Consider the following 26,634-nt stretch of genomic DNA (forward strand, 5'->3'; position numbering starts at 1 on the left):
ATTGGTCGATAACCTTCTCTGTAAACATTTAATTGGTCAGTCTGCACGTCAGTAGTCGTCCACCCTCCCCCCCCGAGACGTATTCTCTTTTTCACCATCTCAAATCTGGTCACCCTACAAATTCCCAACTTTTTTGCAAGGTGTTGTTGGCATCAAACGGGGCATTTAAAATAATAATAATAATAATAATAATAATAACAGTTTCATCGTTTGTATGAAATAACGTATTTGTTCTGTTTTCAATGAAGTAGAGTTATTCTCTACTCTATGGGGGGGGGGGGGGGTGCATGGAAATAGCAAAAGGTGATATAAAGGCAGAGATGCTTGTTGTTGTGTACTGTAGAAGAGAAGCCTGCTGTAAACCAGTTTTTTAACTGACTTAGGCCTGTTAAAATGTGGCATGTTTTTGATGTTGCTTTAAAATTTCCTGTATATAAAAAAAAGAAATATTCTAAGGGGAAAACTAAGGGGAACAAATGAAACAAAGGAGAATATGAAAAACAAGATAGAAACTAAACACAAGGCTAAGGATTCAGTAAACTAAGGACTAAAAGACAAGGCTTGGCAGAGGGCTGAAAAGAAGGGCAAGTACACAAGAAAAATACTACACGGGGAGGCTAACACCACAACAGGAAGGAACAGAGCAAGAAGGGTGCACATGAAGGTGAAGGGGCGGAGCTACGAGAGAAACACAAGGGAGCCGAGTCAGAGGAACAGGAAGAAACAGAAACAGGAGAAACGCGATACCAGGAGAGACCACGTGTGCATATTTTAGCTATATATATATATATATATAATTAGAAAACACAGAAATATGTATAAAAATATTTTCAAAAATTCAGAAATAAATTTGTTGATTGTAAACATCACATTTTAATATTTTATATTATTTGTGTATTTTTGAATGTATAAATGTGTAAAACATTTTGCTTTATAACAATTAAAATGAACATATATATATATACAGCAGACTGGGCAATTACTAATTATTATTATTTGTTGATATTGTTTAAGCAGGTCATACTGATTGACTTTACAGCAGTCATAGTAAATTAGTTACCACTGTTAAACCAAGAAGGGCAGCATGGTGGCACAGGATGTAGTGTCGCTGTCACATAGGTCCTAAGGTTTGGGTTTGGTTTTAAGCCCCATCCTGGGTGATTGAGCTTGGTGTGCTATCCCAGGGTTTCCACGCGGGTTTCCTCCCACGGTCCATAAGCGCGTGGTAGGTGGTTTGGCAATTTAAAATTGTCCATAGGTGTGAGTGTGCGAGTGAATATGTGAGTGTGTGTCACCCTGCGAACGACTGGCGCTCCCTCCAGGGTGTGTTCCCACTTTGTACCCAATGATTCCAGGTAGGCTCCAGACCCACCATGACCCTGAACTAGTTAAGCAGTTACAGACAATTAATGACTGAATGTTAAACCAAGGAAGAGTCTGTTACAGATTAACATACAGTCATATGCAAAGTTTGGGCACTTTTGTCCAAAAGGCACATTTCTTTCTAATTGAGAAGTAGTAAACACAGCTTGTGTAACTAATCAAACTCAATATATTCTGCAAACTGTAACTTAATAATATTCAGCAACAATCCTGTAGAAAGAGAAAGCTTAAAACTCTTGTGAGCGTCTGTGTCTATTCAGTTTAAATCTTCAGAAAGTAGCTCAGGGAAACACATGTTTGAGTTTAGTTTATTGTTCCTGATTTCAGCTGTGATGTGACTCAGGGCTGATTTGCTAATCAAGGCCTGAAAAATGTCAAAAATAATCAGAACCTTGGCAGTGCTTAAGGATTAAGTCACAATAATTATATAGGTATTTTATGTTGTTTTTTTAGGATTAGCCAAAAACATTGTTTTATATCTGATTAGCTACCGAGGCTGTGTTTCTTATAGACCCCAAAAAAAGAAGAAGAAAAAGACAAAATATGTCATTTGGCAAAAGAAAACCATTTCTTATTTCAGGACAGAACCGAGGTACTATAACAGTGAAGGATTACGTAAGCAGGAGGAGGGTGAGGGTAGCTGGGGTAATGGTGGGCAAAGCTCTGGCACTCTCTTTTGCTCTCTCTCTCTCTGCTGAGTGGTTAATGAGTGTGTGGATGAGAAGAGGTGCGGCGCAGTGTGCTGGAGGCTGAAGTTCAGAGACCTAAACAGCCTGACATTCTGCTACCTAGGAGACACATAACACACTCACGCACAAGGCCAGAAACAGGTAGGAACATAATTCTTGTACTTTCATTTCTGTATGTAGCAGTCAAACATTTTGGAACAGTTATGATGAACAAAGTAAATAAAATATGTTTTCATTGAGCATTAGTTGGAAGATTTATGGGTGTAAGTAATTATCAGGAATTGAAATCTTTAGTGCAACAAAAGGGTGTGAGTATGTGAGGGTGGCAGGGTCAGAGATTGCAGAGTACGTTTTGAATCGTAAATCAGAAGCCTCCTCCCCCTCAACTTCCCCATGCAGCTCTCATAAGTACCATTATTCACAAAGAATCCAGTGTTGTGTCACTGCATGATTTGGGCTGAACAAAAGCAGAGGCCATTAGACTGCTCCTGGAGTCTGTACAGTCTGCCAATGGACATCTAACAAATTGCCGGTTGGTTTCCCCCTCAAGCTCCAGACTGTTCACTGCTGCAGGGACAGTCTAAACGCTGCCTGATCCTCAAAACCAATCTGTAAACTTTGGTAAAACAATGGGCCCATTTGAGTTACATATTGCATCTAAAATCAAGGATATGTGCCTCAAAAAACTCAAGGCAACTCAAGTTCCCCCAACAATAAAGATTAAATATACCATAATCATTAGTGCATTCAGTCCAAACTAAACTGCACCAACAGTCAGTATTTTTTTTTTTTTTTTGCTATTTCCCAGAAACAACCCCTTGTTTCAACACTCACTGTCCATTCAGTTCCACGGACCATACAGGAACACTTTGTAGTTTTATAATTACAGACTATAGTCCATTTTTTGCTCTGTATACTTTATTTTCAACCTTTCACCCTGTTGTCAGAACCACCACAGTGAAGGAATGATTTCGGTGGTGAATCATTCTCAGCCTTGCCATGACGCTGACGAGGTGGTGATGTGTTAGTGTGTGTTGTGCTGGTGTAGAGTGGATCAGACACAGCAGTGCTGCTGGAGCTTTTAAACACTGTGTTCACTCACTGTCTTTTAGACACACCTTCCTTGTTGGTCCACTAAAAGTTGCTGATTTGTTGCTGCACAATTCTCTATTCCTTCATCAGCTGGTTATTTTTGGTTGATGGACTATTCTCAGTCCAGTAGTGGCCATTGGAGAACAGGGTAAAAAGGGCAAAAAATGTATACAGAGCAATAGATGGAGTCCGATCTGTAATTGGAGAACTACAAAGTGTTCCTGCATGGTCAGTGGGGCTGAGACTGTGAGTGTAGAAACAAGTGTTTATATTGTTATGGTTTATCAGTGTATATCTGCCTACATGGGCTACAGCAGCCCTGCCTATTCACAAAAGTTAAAATAAATATCCAGGTTTTCATTCCAGCTGCCTGGCTTCAAACATGCCTCAGGTGTAAAGGCAGTTTATACTTTCTGGACCAGAGTTTGCAACGTTTATTATAAAGATTGCTGTTAATGAATTAATTAATGAATAAAATTAATAGGTTTTTAAGCAACAAATAAGCAAATATTTTAGAGGGATTTGAGATTATTCCTAACATAGAATTCATTCATTATTATTCATTCATTATCTGAATGAATCACACACACACGACACTTTTGAGTCGCCAATCCACCTACCAACGTGTGTTTTTGGACTGTGGGAGGAAACCGGAGCACCCGGAGGAAACCCACACAGACACAGAGAGAACACACTACACTCCTCACAGACAGTCACCCGGAGGAAACCCACACAGGCACAGAGAGAACACACCACACTCCTCACAGACAGTCACCCGGAGGAAACCCACGCAGACACAGAGAGAACACACCACACTCCTCACAAACAGTCACCCGGAGGAAACCCACGCAGACACAGGGAGAACACACCACACTCCTCACAGACAGTCACCCGGAGGAAACCCACACAGACACAGAGAGAACACACCACACTCCTCACAGACAGTCACCCGGAGGAAACCCACACAGACACAGAGAGAACACACTACACTCCTCACAGACAGTCACCCGGAGGAAACCCACGCAGACACAGAGAGAACACACCACACTCCTCACAAACAGTCACCCGGAGGAAACCCACGCAGAAACAGGGAGAACACACCACACTCCTCACAGACAGTCACCTGGAGCAGGAATTGAACCCACGACCTCCAGGCCCCTGGAGCTGTGTGACTGCGACACTACCTGCTGCAAATCTCTCAGGGAGGTCAACGGTTGCAATGATGGCTTGGTCAGTGTGTAAATTAAGAGCTAGGCATCTAAAGAACAGGCACATTGCACTGTACAAATTAATCAGGAATCTAATTTGATAGTGTCATCTAACGTTGAAGAGTTTTATTTCTGTGGTCACCTCGTGTGGAAATGCCACCAGTAACCACAAGGTTCATAAAGCTTTCTTTTTATCTGCATACTGTACAGTGTTTGTGGACAGTTTTATCCAAGAGTTCATTATGAAGGTTCTTTTTAATAAAGTTACTTTTCCTCTACAGCAAATCAACACACCTCACCTTGTATATGAAGAAAGTACATTGCCCCCCCTCGAACCCACTGAGAATGAATTGAAGGCTCTGCAGCTAAAAAAAAGAGCCTTAACATTACAGTGTATGAGAGGAATCTGGGGCAATTTCCACCATCTTGAAACTGCCCAAAAAAGAGGCAGGACTGTAGGGAACAAAACGCTCATGTACGCTGATTGAACTGTGGAGGCGGGACAAACCATCTGACAGAGCTTGGTTAATACAGAGCCATGGGTTTTTACTGGTAGTGTGTCACCCCATCACTCTAAATGAACCGCCCCTGCATTTATCCTCTGTTTATTCTTCAGTTTAACTTTTGTAATTTAGTATATATTAGTTATAATTAATTTCATTACTGCATATACCCCAGTCATAATGAAATGTGAATATTTAATTTCTTGAAAATGTGATGCATTATATTTATTTGATTTATGTGTAAATAACACAAAACAGGTATTTTAAAGTTACTTGCTTTGAGCAATAATTTTAATTATGTCTTTAATTGAACCAAGTATATTTAATGCACTGCTATTTTATCTTTTTCAGTATTGTCAGTAGACCTAGTTCCTGAGGGGTGTGTGTGTGCTGCTAATAGGAGATGTACAGAGTAGGTTATGGTGCTGATAACTCATACCTGTCAAACAGATAATGCCCCATACACCTGTATGCAGATTTCCTACACTTGCCATAAAAGGTCAGAGTGGCCCTGAATGGTTAAAGAGAGGCGGCCAGGGCGAGAGTCAAAGTGCAGTAGCTGTAAAGCAGGGAGTGAGACGTCAGGGACACTTTGGCACCATCTGTTCACTCCCCTAACACCTCTCTGTTCGGCTCCTCTCTCACCAGGTAAGTGCCTCTCTGTGCTCCTCTTCAGAATCTCCAGCAGTGATTCTAATAAGAAAAGGGCATTAGAGCAGCTGGTACAGGCATTACTATTCACTCTAAGTACTGGTAAAGTCTTATTCAGTTGTTAATGTTAAGGCTTATTTAACTAGAAATGTGAACTAAGTGCTATGAACAAACTACTTTGAAAGTAAAAGGTAAGGCATGTAGAGACAAGATTTCATCTAGACGCACCGATGGGTTCCACGGTGTGCCTTAGACGGAGCTATAGGGCCTGCACTTAAACATTAATCAAGCAACATGCTAGTACCACGTTTCAGCAGAAGCCATTTTGAGAGTGAACATGCTGTCTGTGGATGAGACTTGGTAAATACTGTCCCTGCAAATGTAAAATAGCTTTCAGCTCATGTACTTTATATCCAAATAACAAAAGAAATCCTTCTTAGCTTTGGGCCATTTCTGCTATGACAATGACATTTTGGTTCAGTATTTTATGCTAATTCATAACGTTGTCTATGGTTTTATTGGCTGCTGTTTTAAATTTTCCTTACTTGCCATTACTTGCTTTACACACTATGCACTAAGGGTGTGGTCTTTCTGTAACTTCTCAGTATTTTTCTGGTTGTTCTTTTAATGATATCTGTCTCAAACTAAACTTTTTTTAATAATAATTATTTTCTGTGTTGTTCAACAGTGTATATAGTAAACTGCATTATATAATGAACTACACTGAAAAAAACGCTGAGTCCGAGTGACTCAGGGATTGTTCTAGAAAGATTGATCTGGCGAAAGAATAGGAGGAGCCCAGTGAAAGAGACACTAAGGCAGACTGACATGTAGACAGCAAAGGTAGCAATTATCTCTCATAAAGCTCAGATCAGATCAGCTTACATAACAGTTAAACATATGGATGCCTTGCTCTAACACTCACACAAACTTACACAGGTAGGCAAGCATCTCCAAGCACTGGGTAGTGAAGCTAGTGAAAACTGATTTGCTGGGATGATGCTGCTAAGCTAAGATTTAATTAAATTAACCAGTCAGTTCTGAGAGTGTTAAGGCAGTTGTGTTCATTCTTAGCTGATACAGAAGCAGCCATGTTCTTTTCTCATTAAACACACAATAGTAAATAGCCCTGCCGCCTTTAGATCACGTAGATCAATCCAAATGATTCCGTCTTAACGACAAACTGAAGTCTTCGAACACATAGATGTTTTATTCAACAAGTGCCACCAGAAGACTTGACCCTGTAAAATCTCAAATATCTGTAAATTAACGTGATAATTTTGCTCATGCACAGTGTAAAAAGACGATATGTGAATTAGTGCACAGTGATAATGTTAATGTTAATGCTTTCTGTGACCTGTGAAGATCTTGCTCTCTAAATCAGCTACATCCCTGCTCTGGTAGCCAAGAGTGGCAAAGCATGCAGCAGAGTGCAATACCTCCTAGAAGTCAAAATAAGCAGCTCTGACGCATGTGACTGTTACAAAATAGTGCACAACAGGCTGATTCAGACCAACTTAGGCCTTACCAACTCATTTGATTCATCTGTTCTTTCCAGCAACAAATATAAATGCATACACATTGTAGTTACAAAACCAAGTGGGTGTTGGTCATGTGGTTTTGAGGCAGTGAGATGACGCTGCAGTATATAGTCTAGATTAATTTAACTCTGCCTAAACACATAAGTCACATTATATTGAAACAGCTGGGTACTGTGGGAACACAAGAGATGCACTAAACAAACAATTCTTTACAGCCCTCAGCTTATCATCAGCTGTTCTTCCTGTGGAATATTTACAAACTACTATTTCCTCCAGTGTACAAGTAACAGCTAAAGGGTGGCATTTTCATTTTTAATTAGCACTGCAGTTCATTTTACTAGATTATAGTATTTTCATACTCTATTTACATGTGGCCTTTGAGCTTTTGCTCAGTGTCACTGTTCACTGAAGACATAATTACTGAATTTAAGAAGCACACAGAAGTGAAATAGAATTAAAAACAATGTTCCACTAAGATTCGACTGGCTCAGAAACTTTCAGAATATTCCTGTGACTCACAGAAACAGTCACTGAACTCTAATTTATTCATACATTGTCTGTAAGCATTTATCCAGTTCAGGGTCGCGGTGGGTCCAGAGCCTGCCAGGAATCACTGGGTGCAAGGCAGGAACACAACCTGGAGGGGGCGCCAGTCTTTCACATGGTGACACACACTCACACATTCACTCACACCTACAGACAAATTTGAGAAGCCAATCCACCTACCAACGTGTGTTTTTGGACCGTGGGAGGAAACCGGAGCACCCAGAGGAAACCCACACAGACACAGGGAGAACACACCACACTCCTCACAGACAGTCACCCGGAGAAACCCACGCAGACACAGGGAGAACACACCACACTCCTCACAGACAGTCACCCGGAGGAAACCCACGCAGCCACAGGGAGAACACACCACACTCCTCACAGACAGTCACCCGGAGGAAACCCACACAGAAAGAGGGATAACACACCACACTTCTCTAAGACAGTCACCCGGAGGAAACCCACACAGAAAGAGGGATAACACACCACACTCCTCTAAGACAGTCACCTGGAGGAAACCCACGCAGACACAGGGAGAACACACCACACTCCTCACAGACAGTCACACGGAGGAAACCCACACAGAAGGAGGGATAACACACCACACTCCTCACAGACAGTCACCCGGAGGAAACCTACGCAGACACAGGGAGAACACACCACACTCCTCACAGACAGTCACCTGGAGGAAACCCACGCAGACACAGGGAGAACACACCACACTCCTCACAGACAGTCACCCAGAGCAGGACTCAAACCCACAACATCCAGATCCCTGAAGCTGTGACTGTGACTCTACCTGCTGCACAACCGTGCCGCCCTGAATTCTAATTTAGTAATAATTTAATAGATGTTTTTACTTATTTTGTAACTAGTAAAATTAACTGTGTAACTGTGTTTATCAATGGCATCAACATGAGTGCACTGTGTGCCTGAGAAAATCTGTCAGAAAAACTGCACTGCAGACCAGAACTTGTGGTTGTGGTTTGTCTTCTTGGCCACGGAAGGTTGGCTGAGCATCTTGAGCATCAGTCTGAATTCATGCATATGCACGACATACTGCTTAATGTAAAAATGCATGTATTACTAATGTAAAACTGTACAGTCTATATCCTAAAAACTGATAATTAAACCAATGATGTACCAGAGCATTTGTCCTAGAAACATGCTCACCTTCACAACCAATGTCTTTCTTTCACTTTCACAGCTCTTCATTCAGTTTATCAGATCTAATTCTGTTTTTGCGGCCTTGTTTTTAATTGCGCCATCTGGTGTCAACCACTCTGTTGTCTGAATTTTTATTTTATTCTTTAAAAATGTTTCATTCATGTATATACACAGAGGTAAACCGAGAATACAGAGCATTTTAATGAATTGAAGATAAGAGAAACTAGTGTCCTTAACTGTTTTTAAATGCTCACGTAATACCCACAGTTACCAAAATAACAAAGATAACCAAGGTAAATCCCTAGCAGAGGGAAGTAATTTATTCAAAAGCACAATTGCATTCATTTAAACCCACGCTACAAAAAGGAAAAGAAAACATTACAAAATAAAAAGTATCACAATTATTCTGCACAAAATGAAACTCGGATAAAGGCATATTTTGTGATGATTAATGCATAGCATCTGTTTCCAGGATGTAGACTAGGCCAAGTCTTATCTTCTGTAGATAGAATATAGTCTATATTGCAATAACTGATGGACATGAAATGTTGAAGATCATTGTTAGGCACTGTTAAGTCTTACACTACCTGCAGCGTATCTGAAAGGTGTTTGTGTGTGTGTGTGTGTGTGTGTGGGAAGGGCTGTATTGCTGAAAAATTCATAACTTTTACATTAACATTTGAGTTTTAAAGCTAAAGCTAATAATACAGAGCTCATTAGTAGCAATCTATATTCAGCGTTTAAGTGTCAAGAACAGGCCTGGAGATCCATTTTAATTGCAATCTCTATATTGGTTCTAATGGTGAGAACAACTGCAATTAGATCGTTTACAAATAGCTCAGCCCTAGCCACTGAGGCTTAATAGTCTTTTTTCTTAACTTCTCTTTATCTCCTGTCTTTTCAAGGTGACAGATTCTGAAGCTGGCATCATGCCACAAATTGAAGTAAAGAGCGAAGTCCCTAAAGTCCTTAATAAAACCACACCAGGATTGCAGATATGGAGGGTGGAGGTGAGGGTTGAGAATGCACTGCTTAGTCGTTTCCTCACAACTGAGCTATGAATACTTCACTGTGTATATGAACATGTCTCTTATCAGACCTCCACTTTATTACACAGAACATGGAACTAGTTCCCTGCCCTCCTAAAACACATGGACAGTTTTTTGAGGGAGACAGCTATGTCATACTCTATGTAAGTGCTCTCTGCAAGATACAGGACATGTAAAGACTTAGACATCCACAATAAAAGTCATACACAGATTAATGCGTGTTGAATATTGTATTTGTACTGTCAGACACAAAAGACCAGCAGCTCCTACACCTATGATATCCATTACTGGCTGGGCAAGGAGACCTCTGTGGATGAGCAGGGGGCAGCTGCCATTTACACCACCATGATGGACGAGCACCTTGGGGGTGTGGCTGTGCAACATCGGGAAGCTCAGGGCCATGAGAGCGCAAAGTTTCAGGGATACTTCAAAAATGGCATCATGTAAGATACTGTAATACTTTGATTAATTAAAGCCTTGATGTGGCCTTGGATGAAATGTATATCGTCCAACTTTTTTAGTAAAAGGATATTTGCAAATGTTTACTTGCTTTTAACCAGAGTACCAGTCTTTAATATTGTGTGAAGGCATAATCCTTGGCATTAGCAAGCTCTACATTTTACACATTGCTGTAATGTTAACTGTAGTAAGGACTATTAGTGGGGTCTAATACTGATGCTGGATGATTAGCTTTGCATCACAAACACCATCTGAGTCACTGAATAACGCAATAATGCTACTCAGCCCTGTTCTAAGTGGTTATATCTCTCCAGCCAATGACTGGGCTTGTGCTTCTACTCAAACCTGTCCCTTTCTAATGTCTCTTTCTATATGCACAACCGATTAGAGCACCCCAAATCATGAAAACATACTGTATCTGAGACTGAAACGTTCTTTATAATCTGAGACCTGTTCAAGCTATTTTTTCCGTAATGATGACCTTGTTTGTCATATACTTGACATTACAACATCACACCATAATGCTCTTAGTCAACAAGACTGAAACAGAGGTGATTTTGAGGAAGTTTAATGATGACACCACTGACTTCTGCATTTACTCAACTAAGTGCATGCAAAAAAACTTGTCAGAAGACCTTATAACCATATTAAGGAACATAGATACCTCTATTTATCACAGTTACAAGAAAGGAGGCGTGGCTTCGGGGATGAAGCAAGTGGAAACCAACACATACAATGTCCGTAGACTGCTGCACGTCAAGGGCAAGAAGCATGTGGTTGCTGGTGAGGTGAGAAAAAGTCCACCCTCAGTTTACCACAGGAACTCAAGCTTGTAATCTATTTACAAAACCCAGTCCCACCCAAAGCACTGTCTTATCAATGGTTAACACATTCCACTGTAACCTAACTTGTATATACATTATATTATATTAAAATATTAAGTAGTGTTAGTAGCAGGAGATGAACAGATTAGTATCAAGGTGTTTGAACACAGTGTTGTCTTGTGATCATACGTCTCTTTGCTCTGTGTTCAGGTGGACATGAGCTGGAACAGCTTCAATAAAGGGGATGTGTTCTTATTGGACCTGGGAAACCTCATCATTCAGTGGAATGGCCCTCGGAGCAATCGCATGGAGAGACTAAAGGTGAGCTCTGACACTCTGCAGTGAATAATGTATGAGTTATTAGAATCAAGTCAAACCTGATATGTTCAGTCTTTTGTACATCAAAGAAACAACATCAGTGTTTAAGACTGTTTAATCTGATGAGTATTGACAGCTTCTGTGCAAATAATAGGGGATGAATTTGGCAAAAGATATCCGTGACCGAGAGAGAGGGGGTCGAGCGCAGGTGACTGTGGTGGAGGGAGACGATGAGAAATCTTCTGAAGAGGCCATGAAACTGATGAAACAGGCCTTGGGAGAGAGAAGGGAAATTAAGGACCCCATTGCTGATGAGGTGGTTGATGAGAAGCTGAAGTCTAGCGTCAAACTTTTTCAGTAAGATCATTGCACAAAAGAAATTGTACATTTACATTTTTTGGGCATATTTAAATGTACCTAGAACACAAATAATGTACATATATAGTTTACCTCTTTCCTCTGGATATATTCATATGTTCAATACACTATAAGTGCACTCTATCCATATACAAAGATATAACATTGTGACCACCTCCTTGTTTCTACACTCCCTGTCCATTCTCTCAGGTCCACTTTGTAGTTGTAGAATTACATACAGTAATCCATCTGTATACTGTCAGCGCTGCAATGACCCTGACTTGGTAGTGCTGTGTTATGGTGTGTTGTACTGGTACAATTGGATCAGACACAGCAGAGTTGCTTGAGCTTTTAAACCCTTCCATGTCACTGTTGGACTGAGAATAGTCCACCAACCAACAATATCCAGCCGACAGTGTCCTGTGTCACTGATGAAGGACTAGAGGATGAGTGACACACACTGTGCCATAACAGATGAGCTACTGTCTCTGACTTTCCAAGGTGGACCAAGGAGGTAGGGGTGTCTCACAGAGTGGAGAGTGAGTGGACACGGTGTTTAAAAGCTCCAGCAGATCGACTCATACCAGTGCAACACATCGCCACCATGTCAATATCTCTGCAGCGCTGAGATTAATCCACCATCGAAATAATACCTGCTCTGTGGGGGTCCCTTGGGGGTCTTGTCCGTATAGGACGACTACAGTCTGTAACTGGAGAACAACAAAGTGCTCTTCTCTGGTCAGTGGAGATGAGAGAAGGGACAGTCAATGTAGAAACAAGGAGGTGGTCATGTTGTTATGGTTGTATTATTCACGGATGGACTTTAAAATGGAATTTAAACTGCTCAGGGCTGTATAAATGAACATCACTGAAGGGTCTGTGGGTTCTGTGCAGTGTTTCAGATGCCTCAGGTAGCCTGGTGGTCCAGGAAGTGGCTGTAAAGCCACTGACACAAGATCTGCTCAACCCAGAAGTAAGACTCCAAAAACATTTCATACTAGATATTAAATACTAGTATATTGTACAATACGATACAGTGGATAAAACAGTACATTTACATTGTTTCCTTTGTGATAAAAAGTGTCTGAAACAATGAAATACATATGAAAGTATAATATCTGTTATTTGAAATTGTCCTGCCTGACTTTGGACATCTTAATGTTTATGAAGAATACGCTTAGCTGGATTAATAAATCATGTAAACAAATAAGGTTTTCTATAAAATAATTCATATGAAATAATAGCAGACATTCATACAGATCAGATCATTAATGTCCAGCTCCACATATGAAGTTGACGAACAGCGTCGATGAGCCACTAGGGCAGAGTGCACAATGCTTGCTAAATACAAAGGGCAGCGGTTCAAATTAGCATTTTAAGCAGGGTCCAAGTGAATATGCTCGTGTGTGCACAATTTAAAATCTCACTCTAGTCTCAACTCCGTCACCTGAAAATCTTACTCCAGTAATGTGCCTTTTAGGCTGTCATACTTTTTATATAGGGCATATCAAGTTTTCAAGGGGGCATCTTTCCTCGCCTTGGGCCACTAGAGCCATTATTGTCACCCAAAGATTACAAGGGCCAGTCCTAATGGCAGTGAAACACAACCAGTTGCACCACTAAGAGTCTCTCAAAAGTGAGTCAGTAGTCGCAGCAGCCTGCACAGAACCATGTCTCAGTTATATACGTAGTTGGCAGTACAAGTCGTGTAGCATGCAAAAGAGAACCACTCTGTGCAAAGGCCATGTTGATAATCAACGCTCTAATGTTATTCAATAGGCAAATATCAAACCCAGCGTCCATGAACAGGTATTTCCACCAATCCACTGCTGAAAGCAATGCCTAATAAAACAATTAACAGTATGATATAAGGTCTACATTAATCAATAACAAAAGACTCGTAAAGCTACAACAGAGAGATGGTCTTTCAAGACAAGTCTCGACTGGCAGGAATTGAAAGAACCCTACTTCTCTTTCAAGGCCGTGCTCTGATACTGGAAGTCAAATGTTAACTCTGTGGTCTGTCGTTTAAACCAGTTTTAAATTAAGAAGCTAGACAGGCACAAAGAAAGAGAACCAAAACTGCATAAAGACATTTGATAAAGAGTTTAACATTAACACACCAATCACAATTGCTTCTGAAATATTTATGTTGTCCCCACAGTTATGCTTAATGTTGGAATATTTATATGATGTGTTTATGGAATTCAGCTAAAATAAACATAATAAGGGTGGGTGATGAATGATTAGAAATAGAGAACGAATGCCACTCACAGTGGAACTCCGTCACTGCAGAGAAAGCAGTACTATTGATTCACAGAGTAAGTCTGGGGGGGATATATACCCCTTTGCCAACACTTGGCATTAAGCTCATGTGCTGCTGCTTCCCATTCCACTTCATGCTTTTCTACTGTGATAATAAGCAATGCATTGGTAAGCAGTACATTGTAGAGACACACAACATAATTGCTGAGGCCAATAATAAAATAAATAACTTTTTAAAATATAGAAATAAAACAAAATAAATATAATATGACATCACTAGGGACGTATAAATAAGTAAAAATAGCAGAGGACTGATAAACGATTTTATCATACTTTATAGTTGTTTTTGCATTTACATTTAATTAAATTACATGACAGTTGTGTGTTTGCCGTGTTTGTATTAGATATGTGGATTACCTGTCTCTGAAATGTGACATTTTTCTGTAATTTTTGGTGCACTGTCACTTTAAGACCGAAGACTTTGGAAGCAAATCTGTCTCATCGGATTTTGAAATATTACCTTTGAATTTGTAGCACTGAATTTTTTTTTGCACTGAAATTATGGATCTGAATTTTGTTGCTTTTGAATTTAAGTCTTCAGATTTCCACCTCTGAGTATTTTGCTTCGAAATTATGCATCTGAATATAACTGGTCTAGAATAGAACTCGTGAATTTTCAAGAACACGTTTTCACTGTTATTATTCAACATTAATAAATTCAGATAAAAAATTCAAGCTCAAAAAAATTCTAACAATATATTCTGAAGTTGCTCAAATTAGACAGACGAAATACAGACACCAAAAACTCAGAGTCACATCCGGGTCACCAAGGATGAGCAATCGATTCATTTGGATTTTCTCTGTCACCTTAAATGATGCAGTAGTTGCATTCTGTCGCCGCTAAAACGAACACAACATCCGTACCGTGGAAATACTACACGTTTAGCTTCCTTCCGCGGATATTATCTCTTTATTTTCAAAGTGTCTCAAAAATCTGAAAGGCTCACTATAGACACAATATAACAGACTATTGATGTCCTGAAGATGAAGAAATTTGACTGTGGAGGTTTTATATAATTGCCCAATAAACATAGCGTTGGACATAATAGAATGTGTGGGGAAATTGTTTATTTGGCTAAATTCATTGCACATTATTTCTTTATTTTCAAAGTGTCTCAATAATCTGAAAGGCTCACTGAAGACACAATATAACAGACTATTAATATCGTGAAGAAGACTGTAGAATTATTTTGTAATGGCCCTGTGAACAGAGCATGTGATATGAGAATATGTTGAAACATGAACTGTGGGGATACAGTGATGTGAAAATTAGAACACCCCATGAAAGCCTTTGTCTTTTTGAACATATTTAAACATGTGGACATTTGACTTATAGTTGAACAGCACTGAGAGATGGAGCTTATACAAATAAAACTGAAGAAATTACTTATAAACTTGTACAATATAAAGAAGAACAATTTATATTTCTTGTGAGGAAAAAGTTAGGACACCCCCACATTTATCACTATTTAAAATGTCTATATTTAGAATCGGGAGCACCACATCGGGGCGACACGGTGTCACACAGCTCCAGGGACCTGAAGGTTGTGGGTTCGATCCCCGCTCCGGGTGACTGTCTGTGAGGAGTGTGGTGTGTTCTCCCCGTGTCCGCGTGGGTTTCCTCCGGGTGCTCCGGTTTCCTCCCACAGTCCAAAAACACACATTGGTAGGTTGATTGGCGACTCAAAAGTGTCCGTAGGTGTGAGTGAATGTGTGTGTGTTGCCCTGTGAAGGACTGGCGCCCCCTCCAGGGTGTATTCCCGCCTTGCGCCCAATGATTCCAGGTAGGCTCTGGACCCACCGTGACCCTGAACTGGATAAGGGTTACAGACAATGAATGAATGCACCACATCGGCTGCAATAAATCTTATACAGTTGAAAAGCCTGTTAATTTCCCTTTTAAATGGTGCCACACTTGTAAGGAACGTGTATTTGTGGGATGAGCAGTAGAGCTGAGTGTGTGGGTTGTGCCAAACAGCTTATTCTGTGTGATGGTGTGGGGCGGCATCTCCCTCACTGGAAGAACTAGGATTTTCATCATTGGAGGCTTCTTAATGCAGAGAGATATCGAGATGAAGTGGCAAACCCACATCTCCACAGTCTGGGACCAAACTCTATCCTCCAACATGACAACACTCACCCCCCACAGAGCGGGGTTTATCAGAGACTACCTCCAGAATGTGGGAGTGGAGAGGATGGACCTCAACCCCATTGGACACTTGTGGGATCATCTTGGGCGTGCTGTTGGTGCCAGAGTGACCAACACAACCACGTCGGCTGACTTGTGACAAATGCTGGTTGTTGCAGTGTGTGACCAGGCTGGTGAGCAGCGTGAGGAGGAGGTGTCAAACAGTAGTGGCTGTGGTTCTTCCACACGCTACTGAGGCTCCTGTTTGTTAAATTAATAAACTGTTAAACTGCCAATACGTCTTGGCTTTGGCAGAGAGGATTTGGCAAATTTTTCATGGGCACAACCCACATACTCAGCTCTACTGCTCATCCCACAAATGCATGTTCCTTACAAGTGTGGCACAATTTAAAAGGGAAATTAACAGGCTTTCAGACGGTATAAGATTTATTGCCAAGAAGCTTTGTTACAACAAAGATAATCCACCAAACACACATTTCTACATAAATATTTATAATAATATTAGAAATAACCAGACATTGTGAATACACACACTGACATTCAGTGTTTAAACAAACACTTTATGAATTCAGCTCTGCACTTTGGGATATTATATTTGTACTACACCCTCTGTAATATCTGACAATTAAAAAATAAAAATGCCATACGACATATACCCCACAGTTCATGTTTCCACATGTTCATCATGTCACTTGTTATATTCACAGGGCCATGACAAAAATAACACAATGACATTTCTTCATCTTCAGGACATCAATAGTCTGTTACATTGTATCTTCAGTGAACCATTCAGATTTTTGAGGCACTTGAAAAAAACTGAAACTTGAAAATAAAGAGATAATAGCAGCGGAAGGAAGCTAAACGTGTAGTTTTTCCACGGTGTGGAAGTTGTGTTAGTATACAGAATGCAACTACTGCATCATATAATGTGAAACATTCATTCATTATCTGTAACCCTTATCCAGTTCAGGGTCGTGGTGGGTCCAGAGCCTACCTGGAATCATTGGGCGCAAGGCGGGAATACACCCTGGAGGGGGCGCCAGTCCTTCACAGGGCATAATGTGAAACAGAAAATTCAAATAAGAAACTGGCGAATCAGTATCTAACTTCAGCGTCGTGATTGGATGTTGGTTTGATTGCTATCCTTTGTGTCCCGGATGTGTGCTATGATTTTTTTAAATCGTATTTTGGCCTATCGAATCTGAGCAACTCCAGAATATATTGTTTGAATTTTATTATCTTTGAATAATAACAATGAAAACGTGTTCTTGAAAATTCACGAGTTCAGTTTAAGAGCAGTTATATTCAGATGGATAATTGCGAAGCAAAATACTCAGAGGTGGAAATCCGAAGACTTAAATTAAAAAACAACAAAACTCTTTTGAACTTTAAAGTAATTATAATGGGTGGCTAAAAACCTTTGGGGAAAAAAATCTTGCTCTGGTTCAATGTCTTTGTGTAAAATTTTAACATCATAAAGAAACATTAATAAACACAAGGCTGACAACTAAGTGGATATGAGGCGTTTCTCCTCCGTGGTCTTGCTCATTAGGGCATCAGGACCCAAAAAATGTTCTTGTCCTTATCTTATGGCTGATTTCATTAAACCCTGTGGTAGGACTGCTACTTACTGGATCAAGGTGGAATCCGTGTGTTTATTTGGAAAGGCAGGAAGTCATCAAAAAGAGAAAGATCAGAATCTCTGAACATGGCAGAGGTAAGTGGAAAACCTTTTCATGTCATTTAACAGAAAGAGATGCCCTGAGGTTTGTATGTTGTATACAAACACTTAAAAGTTCAAAACATTATGCTCAGTCCATTTATGGAAATTACGATATACAAGAAGCTTATTTTGAATGTACTGTTTTGTGATGTCATAAAATATATATTTACAGGTAACCAGCTATTCCTCACCACCACGTAAAAGGAATGTGGAGTCTTTCGAGGCAAAATACGGAGCTGGCAGTCAAAACTCTTTACATATAGCACTCTTAAAGGCACAGCAACAAAGCAATTAAAAAGAATGGCTAAATAAATACATTAGTTCATTCATTGTCTGTAACCCTTATCCAGTTCAGGGTCACTCTTTTACTTCAGCTATGTGATTGTTTCATTGTGTTTACAGTCTATTATTGGTATGTCCTGATGTGCTTTGTGCTGCTGTAACAATAAAAATTCCCTCAGAAAGCACTAAAGATTACCACTGCCTATTCGCATTAGCAAATAAAAACTTTCTTTCCATCTTTGATCTTAGGCTTACAAAAAGGCTAAAGGCTACCCTTCATCGACTTACGTGGAGACAGTAAATGATGGCTCTGAGTCCTCTGTGTTCAAGCAGCTTTTCCAAAAATGGACAGTGAAAAGCCAGACAGTTGGACTGGGCACTACACACAGCCCAGGCAAAATAGGTCAGCGCAAATGACGTGCTCAATAAATACTACCAACTGTTTTACTTAAGTCATCAATAGTGAACCATAAAGTTAATATTGTTGTTTTTTTTTTGTGCTGTTCAATTTTTCCTGTAGCCAAGGTGGAGCAGATCAAGTTTGATGTAAATTCAATGCATGCCAGGCCAGATATTGCAGCCCGGGAGAAAATGGTGGATGATGGTACAGGTGAAGCAGAGGTTAGTAAACATTACTAATCATTCATATCAAAATGAAACAAATACGTGAAAATATAATTTCATTTCTTTAGTTATTTAGTGTTCATAAACAAGTACCAGCTGTTGAGATTTTAGAGTTAACAATTTGATTTAATCCTGAGAGTAAATTAGATGGGATAGATTAGATTTTGCAATTAGCTTCATGGCTATATGATAAATCCTCCCATGGAAATACAGGCTTTTTCAAAGTTCCTGGGAACCAAAGCCGACATATGTGCTAAACAATATGTGAAGAATTCTTAAGAAACTTTCAAATAAAATAAAATTCAAATAAATAAAAAAATTTGGCTCAGCAGTTGCTATACCAACAGGCCCACTATCAATTCTGGATTCAAGTTTGTACAATAAGGCTGTTATAACCACTAGCTGCTGCTAAGAAATTAAACATTGTCGTTAAATAACTTTAAACACCATCCATCCATCCATTATCTGTAACCATTGGGCGTAAGGTGGGAATACACCCTGGAGGGTGCGCCAAACCTTCACAGGGCAACACACACTCACACATTCACTCACACACTCACATCTATGGTCACTTGAATCACCAATCCACCTACCAACATGTGTTTTTTGGACTGTGGGAGAAACCGGAGCACCCGGAGGAAACCCACACAGACACAGAGAGAACACACCACACTCCTCACAGACAGTCACCCGGAGGAAACCCACACAGACACAGAGAGAACACACCACACTCCTCACAGATAGTCACCCGGAGGAAACCCACGCAGACACAGAGAGAACACACCACACTCCTCACAGACAGTCACCCGGAGGAAACCCACGCAGACACAGAGAGAACACACCACACTCCTCACAGACAGTCACCCGGAGGAAACCCACACAAACACAGAGAGAACACACCACACTCCTCACAGACAGTCACCCGGAGGAAACCCACACTGACACAGAGAGAACACACCACACTCCTCACAGACAGTCACCCGGAGGAAACCCACGCAGACACAGAGAGAACACACCACACTCCTCACAGACAGTCACCCGGAGGAAACCCACACAGACACAGGGAGAACACACCACACTCCTCACAGACAGTCACCCGGAGGAAACCCACGCAGACACAGAGAGAACACACCACACTCCTCACAGACAGTCACCCGGAGGAAACCCACACAGACACAGGGAGAACACACCACACTCCTCACAGACAGTCACCCGGAGGAAACCCACGCAGACACAGGGAGAACACACCACACTCCTCACAGACAGTCACCCAGAGCGGGAATCGAACCCACAACCTCCAGGTCCCTGGGGCTGTGACAGAGACACTACCTGCTGCTCCACCGTGCCGCCCAACTTTAAACACTTGGCAGTTATTTTATTTTCGCTGCAAGGGACGCATTCCAAAATTCAGCACACAGGAGGTTAAGGAAGTAAATATGATTTATCTAAATTGCAGATATGGAGAATAGAGAACAATGAGCTAGTTCCTGTGGAGAGGAAATGGCTGGGGCATTTCTATGGTGGAGACTGCTACCTTATCCTCTACAAGTATGAAGTCAGCAGCAAATTGCACTACATTTTGTACATTTGGCAAGTGAGTATCATTAATATTTACTATGTATAAGAGCTTGGAGTATTTGTCCAAGGAGGTCAAATTAACCCAGATACACTTTTGTGCTTAGTTCAGTGTCCAGCACAAAGCTTGCTGCTATGAGCTGGGCATGTGCTTTGGGCTTAAAACTCTGTGCTATGTGTTGGTCAAGGTCAGAAATCTGTGGGGTTGTATTTGAATTTGAACCAAACTTTCAAGTCCTTATTGAGGCTGTAATACAGATCACAAAAGAACAGTTCACTAAAAAGGGCAGCGTTCACTTTAGCCTGAAAGGTCAGCTGTTATTTGTCACATATAGGAATACTAATGCTCACTGTATGGGACTCTTATAGGGCCGTCACGCAAGCACAGCAGAGCTGACAGCTTCTGCGTATCAGGCCGTCATTCTGGACCAGAAATATAATGGAGAACCAGTGCAGGTTCGAGTACCAATGGGGAAGGAACCCATGCACCTCATGGCTATTTTCAAGGGCAAGATGGTGGTTTATGAGGTATGTGTATTAGCTCTCCCAGTGCTGGGAATATTCTACAGTATTGACAGTAACTTGTTAACACTTTGAAATCCATAAAACAACTGTTAAATAACTGGATTGTTTTCTAGGAAGGAAGTTCCAAGGATGACTCCACCTACATCCAGCCTGCAGTAAGACTCTTCCATGTTCATGGCTCAAATGAGTTTAACACTCGTGCCACTGAGGTCCCCCCTCGTGCCTCCTCACTCAACTCCAACGATGTGTTTGTACTCAGCACTGCCACCTGCTGTTACCTGTGGTATGGAAAGGTCAGTGTGATGTTCACATCACCTCAGGAGATGAACGTTGTCTGGATCCAACAGTCTTCTGACTGGAGTAGAATTTATTTGCCCATATCTCTAACATTATGTAGCGTTTGAGTGACACCGTATTTCCCTTTGTCCGTCAAACAACAAAAAGCTGAAATCATCCCTTTCTTGTCAGGGAAATACTAACACCAGGGCAGCATGTTCTTTTGATACTCTGTATATCTACTGCTGAGATTTCAGTGCACATAATATTCACCACTAATATGTGGCAACATTAACATTCTGGTAGAACAAGGTTTGTTAAAGTGAGCTATGATCTTCTGCAGGGCTGCAGTGGAGATGAGAGAGAGATGGGTAAATCCCTTGCTGACATCATCTCTAAGAGGGAGAAGCAGGTCATAGCAGAGGGTCAGGAACCTGCTGACTTCTGGGTGAACCTAGGGGGAAAGTCTCCATATGCAAGTAGCAAGAGGTGAAAACAATCCTCATCGTCGATATATTTATTTACATTGTGCATGTTTCAGTCCTTAGACAACTGTAAATCCAGGACACAAAATGCATTAATACATCTACAGCCCAGAGAACATCCACTTTTAAAAGATATTTTTGAGGAGTAAGCTTTGTTTTTGGAGCTAGAAAATGAATGGATTAACTGTTGCTTTGAAATAAATTGAAAGGATCATTTCTAACTCTGACCCATGACCGCATCTCCACTTTTTTTTTTCCTCATGAACAGATTGCAGGCAGAAAACAGCCAGGTCTCACCCCGTTTGTTTGAGTGTTCCAATCAGACCGGCAGATTTGTTGCGACTGAGATTACAAACTTTAACCAGGATGACCTGGACGAGGATGATGTCATGTTGCTGGACATCTGGGACCAGGTGAGGATTATCATTAAGCTCTCATTAAGCATTCTATGCAAATATGACGTCAGACTCATACTCAGATATTGAAGAGACTGATATAAATTCAAATTAAATTTTGTTACATTCATTCTAAAAAAATAATAATGTTATCCCTTTCTCTTGTAAAGGTTTTTATTTAGATACATCAGAGCAATATGATCAAACTCACTAAATATCCTTGAGATTCTTTTGGAAGTAACTGAAAGCCTCCTGAATTTCCAGGTGTATTTGTGGATCGGTAAAGGAGCCAATGACACAGAGAAAAAAGAAGCAGTATTCACAGCTCAGGAGTATTTGAAAAGCCACCCGGCCGGCCGAGACCAAGACACGCCCATCTTAGTGGTCAAGCAAGGCTTTGAGCCACCCACCTTCACCGGCTGGTTTCACGCCTGGGACCCACACATGTGGAGTGTAGGCACTACTCCCACTCTATTTGGTCAAATAAACTAAAGAGCAACTTTATCAGTCGTATCTAACTGAGATGGGTTCTGCATTCTCAGGGTGGGAAGTCCTATGAGGAGCTGAAGTCAGAGCTTGGAGACGCAACCGACATCATCAAGATCACGGTGGTGGGTAGTCAGTTCCTCAAAAGCACAGACATGGAGAGTGTTAATCACAGGGAAATAAAAGAATGAGTTTCCGAGTTTTTAAACCAGTCAAAAAAGTGAATTTCAAATATTGTTTCGTATATGAAGTTTGTTTCTTTAGTTTTGGACTGGTGCTACAAGCCTAGTACAGTTCATACGCCAGCAGACAGACCTAACAGGCCTACATCATCACTTGCCATAAACTGCATAGAGCTTTAAATTTTCTTAGAATAGCTTTTGTAGTTTTAGTCACTTATCATTAAGCTCTCATTAAGCATACAATGAAACTCAGATATTGAAGAGACTGATATAAATGCTTCTGACTATGAAATATTACTGTTCAGAATGGGAAATATACAGGGGTTGGACAATGAAACTGAAACACCTGTCATTGTAGTGTGGGAGGTTTCAGGGCTAAATTGGAGCAGCCTGGTGGCCAATCTTCATTAACTGCACATTGCACCAGTACAAGCAGAGTGTGAAGGGTTAATTAGCAGAGGGTAAGAGGCTCAAAATATTGCAATGTACACAACATTATGGGTGACACACCAGAGTTCAAAAGAGGACAGATTGTTGGTGCACGTCTTGCTGGTGCATCTGTGACCAAGACAGCAAGTCTTTGTGATGTATCAAGAGCCACGGTATCCAGGGTAACGTCAACGTACCACCAAGAAGAACCAAACACATCCAACAGGATTAACTGTGGACGCAAGAGGAAGCTGTCTGAGAAGGATGTTCAGGTGCTGACCCGGATTTTGTCCAAAAAACATAAAAACCACGGCTGCCCAAATCACGGCACCTCAACTCTGTTTCCACCAGAACTGTCCGTGGGGAGCTCCACAGGGTCAATACACACAGCCGGGCTGCTGTAGTCAAACCTTTGATCACTCACGCCAGTGACAAACGTCGGTTTCAATGGAGCAAGGAACGCAAATCTTGGGCTGTGGACAATGTGAAACATGTATTGTTCTCTGATGAGTTCACCTTTACTGTTTTCCCCACATCCGGGAGAGTTACGGTGTGGAGAAGCCCCAAAGAAGCGTACCACCAGACTGTAGCATGCCCAGAGTGAAGCATGGGGGTGGATCAGTGATGGTTTGGGCTGCCGTATCATGGCATTCCCTTGGCCCAGTACTTGTGCTAGATGGGTGCGTCACTGCCAAGGACTACCGAACCATGTGCATCCAATGGTTCAAACACTGTGTCCTGAAGGCGGTGCCGTGTATCAGGACGACAATGCACCAATACACACAGCGAGACTGGTGAAAGACTGGTTTGATGAACATGAAAGTGAAGTTGAACATCTCCCATGGCCTGCACAGTCACCAGATCTAAATATTATTGAGCCACTTTGGGGTGTTTTGGAGGAGCGAGTCAGGAAACGTTTTCCTCCACCAGCATCACGTAGAGACCTGGCCACTATCCTGCAAGAAGAATGGCTTCAAATCCCTCTGACCACTGTGCAGGACTTGTGTATGTCATTCCCAAGACCAACTGACGCTGTATCGGCCGCAAAAGGAGGCCCTACACCACACTAATACATTACTGTGGTCTAAAACCAGGTGTTTCACTTTCATTGTCCGACCCCTGTATGTGCTACAGAGCTAAAACTATAGCATGCTTTTGTATATTGCTCTAGAAACCAAATATTTATTGTAACAATGTGAACTTCATCTACATCATTTGGGATTAAAAAAAATAATTGTAAGATTGATTTCAGCTGGTAGAGCAATAGAAATATGAGACATGCTTTTATCATCATTCCATGTCAGTTAAAACACACACACACACACACACACACACACATTTAGGTGAAGTGATCGCACACAAACCCAACAGACCCCATGGCACCCCGGGTACTTCAGCTGTGGAAGGTGATGGAAGTGAAATCATTCATCTCAAGCCCACGTTCAAAGCCAGCATTTATTTTTCTATTCTTGATGAACACTGCTTTTACTCTCATTTGTACAGCATTATTTATGTGGCAACCAATGGACACCAAACTGTGTTTTGTTTGCAGGACATGACAACGCCCAGCACTAACACTAACACAACCCCAAACCCCAGTAACAACTCCAGTAACTCAGTCCTGCCCCCATCCACACGCCCAATCCACCCAGCAGAACAACTGATCAACTGCCTCACAGATGACTTGCCTGAAGGGGTAGACCCTGCCAAGAAAGAGGTACTAATTGATATCTATCGTGTTTCCACTGTTCATTTACCACAGAGAATAACAACTATCGATCTAATCTCTATTTGCAAAAATGGCAACACTGCTGACACATGTATCAACTAAATATTGCCTGCTATGTGCTACAATTAAAGTATATTTCCAATCTAGTTTACATCAGAGAAAACACAAGCTATAGGACAGGGGTCGGCAACCCGCGGCTCTTTGATCCCTCTGATGATGATGTCATAAATGTAACTCAGTGTAGTTTGTTTATACAGAGCACAAAGGCAAAAAAAAACCCTGTTATGCGCAGTGTTATTTCATTTAAATTTTCTAAAGGGTTTTGTGGCTCCCAGTGTTTTCTTTACTGTGTGAAACAGGTCCAAACGACTCTTTGAGTGGTAAAGGTTGCCGACCCCTGCTCTAGGATACAACTTTAATGTAACTCTGTAATGTAGTATTTTGTAAATGATTATAGATCACAGTGATTGTTTGTTATGATAATTCTGCAGATGATCAATGTCTGTCTAAATGTATATTATTGCCCAAGCTTAGTATTCAGAAATAAAATATATAGAAAATATTTTCCCTTAAGACATCTTATAATAGAAGAGAGTGGACAGAAACATCCTCCCACTGGCCTCTACAATAAATGTCCCTGAATCTGTGGAATTTCTTGCTTTTTTTAAGTAGAGGGAACTTATTCTTCTTGGTAAGTGATTATGTGCCACGCATTAGAAACCGTGCAAAACAATGCAGTGTTACTTTTATGTATTTTAAGCCTGAATGATTTCACCCTGAATCCATTACACTGTGTATTACACATTTTGTAAATGATAAGGAGATGTTGAACCTTAGCTCTTCTCTCTGTTCTCCTCAGGAGTATCTCTCAGAGGAGGAGTTCGCTCTTGTGCTGGGTATTTCACGAATCAACTTCTACTCAATGCCTTTGTGGAAACAGCAGAACCTGAAAAAGGAGAAGGGCCTGTTTTAAGCAAACTTACTAATAGCCTTCACAGAAATCCCTCGTCCATTCGAATGCCTGATTTACAGGCATAGTGCAATGAGATTACACTACAGACCACTGGGCCTTATGGGAGATTTTAGATCTATTTGTTTACATTTAATTTTTTTCTGTATACATTTCATACAGAAATACAATTGCACAGAATGGAGTATAAATTAATATATGAGAAGGTTTAGGAATTATTTCACTTTTAAAAAATGATCCATAGTTAATTAAATGCGATTATGCTGTTTTAAGGCCTATTAACAGCCAGTAACCGGACTAACCTTAGGGTGTCCATTTGAAAGGCAGCTTGTTTGCGGTAGTGTACTGAACATAAATTATTAATTACCAGTTTCACTCGAGAGACAGCGTGTTGAAAATAAGCTGATGAAATAGTAGTTTAAAAGGCCATATAAAATATTTGCCGATAAGGACCATGCACACCAAGGCTGACACATGGAGGCAAACTCAGGGCAGTAGTGGAGGGTGGCTTTGGAATGTGTGTTAAGGCCCCCGTGTTAAGGTTTCTAAAGTGTCTACAAACTCCACTCCTTTATAAACTACAATCCACTTGCCATACAGTTGCAAATAAAGGAATGTTCTCATTTCAATTCCACTTCCATTATTTCCTTTACTTTCAACTTGATAAATGCTATACTCACTGCCTCTCATGA

General features: G+C 40.9%; 1 protein-coding gene across 1 annotated transcript; it reads left to right on the top strand.

Moving 5' to 3' along the window:
* Positions 1–9,709: 9,709 nt before the first annotated feature.
* Positions 9,710–26,552, top strand: vil1 (villin 1). Its single transcript, XM_066686358.1, has 19 exons — positions 9,710–9,790; positions 9,898–9,972; positions 10,076–10,272; positions 10,968–11,076; positions 11,323–11,433; positions 11,585–11,787; positions 12,682–12,760; positions 17,880–17,978; positions 18,516–18,669; positions 18,787–18,887; positions 20,347–20,484; positions 20,835–20,993; positions 21,104–21,283; positions 21,610–21,755; positions 22,020–22,164; positions 22,411–22,599; positions 22,689–22,757; positions 24,796–24,960; positions 25,832–26,552. Exons 1-19 carry the CDS (start codon positions 9,710–9,712, stop codon positions 25,943–25,945), a joined length of 2,514 nt encoding a protein of 837 aa, XP_066542455.1. The 3' UTR covers positions 25,946–26,552.
* Positions 26,553–26,634: the final 82 nt, after the last annotated feature.

The sequence above is a fragment of the Hoplias malabaricus genome, chromosome 12 (assembly GCF_029633855.1).
Source record: "Hoplias malabaricus isolate fHopMal1 chromosome 12, fHopMal1.hap1, whole genome shotgun sequence".
Classification (NCBI taxonomy): domain Eukaryota; kingdom Metazoa; phylum Chordata; class Actinopteri; order Characiformes; family Erythrinidae; genus Hoplias; species Hoplias malabaricus.

What these genes read in the sequence shown, in the direction of transcription:
- vil1 (XM_066686358.1), top strand. Translation starts at nt 9,710, where the DNA reads ATGCCACAAATTGAAGTAAAGAGCGAAGTCCCTAAAGTCCTTAATAAA. An exon ending in AGCATGTGGTTGCTGGTGAG is followed by an intron (nt 11,077 to 11,322) that starts GTGAGAAAAAGT and finishes CTCTGTGTTCAG; the next exon opens with GTGGACATGAGCTGGAACAG. An exon ending in GGGACCCACACATGTGGAGT is followed by an intron (nt 22,600 to 22,688) that starts GTAGGCACTACT and finishes CTGCATTCTCAG; the next exon opens with GGTGGGAAGTCCTATGAGGA.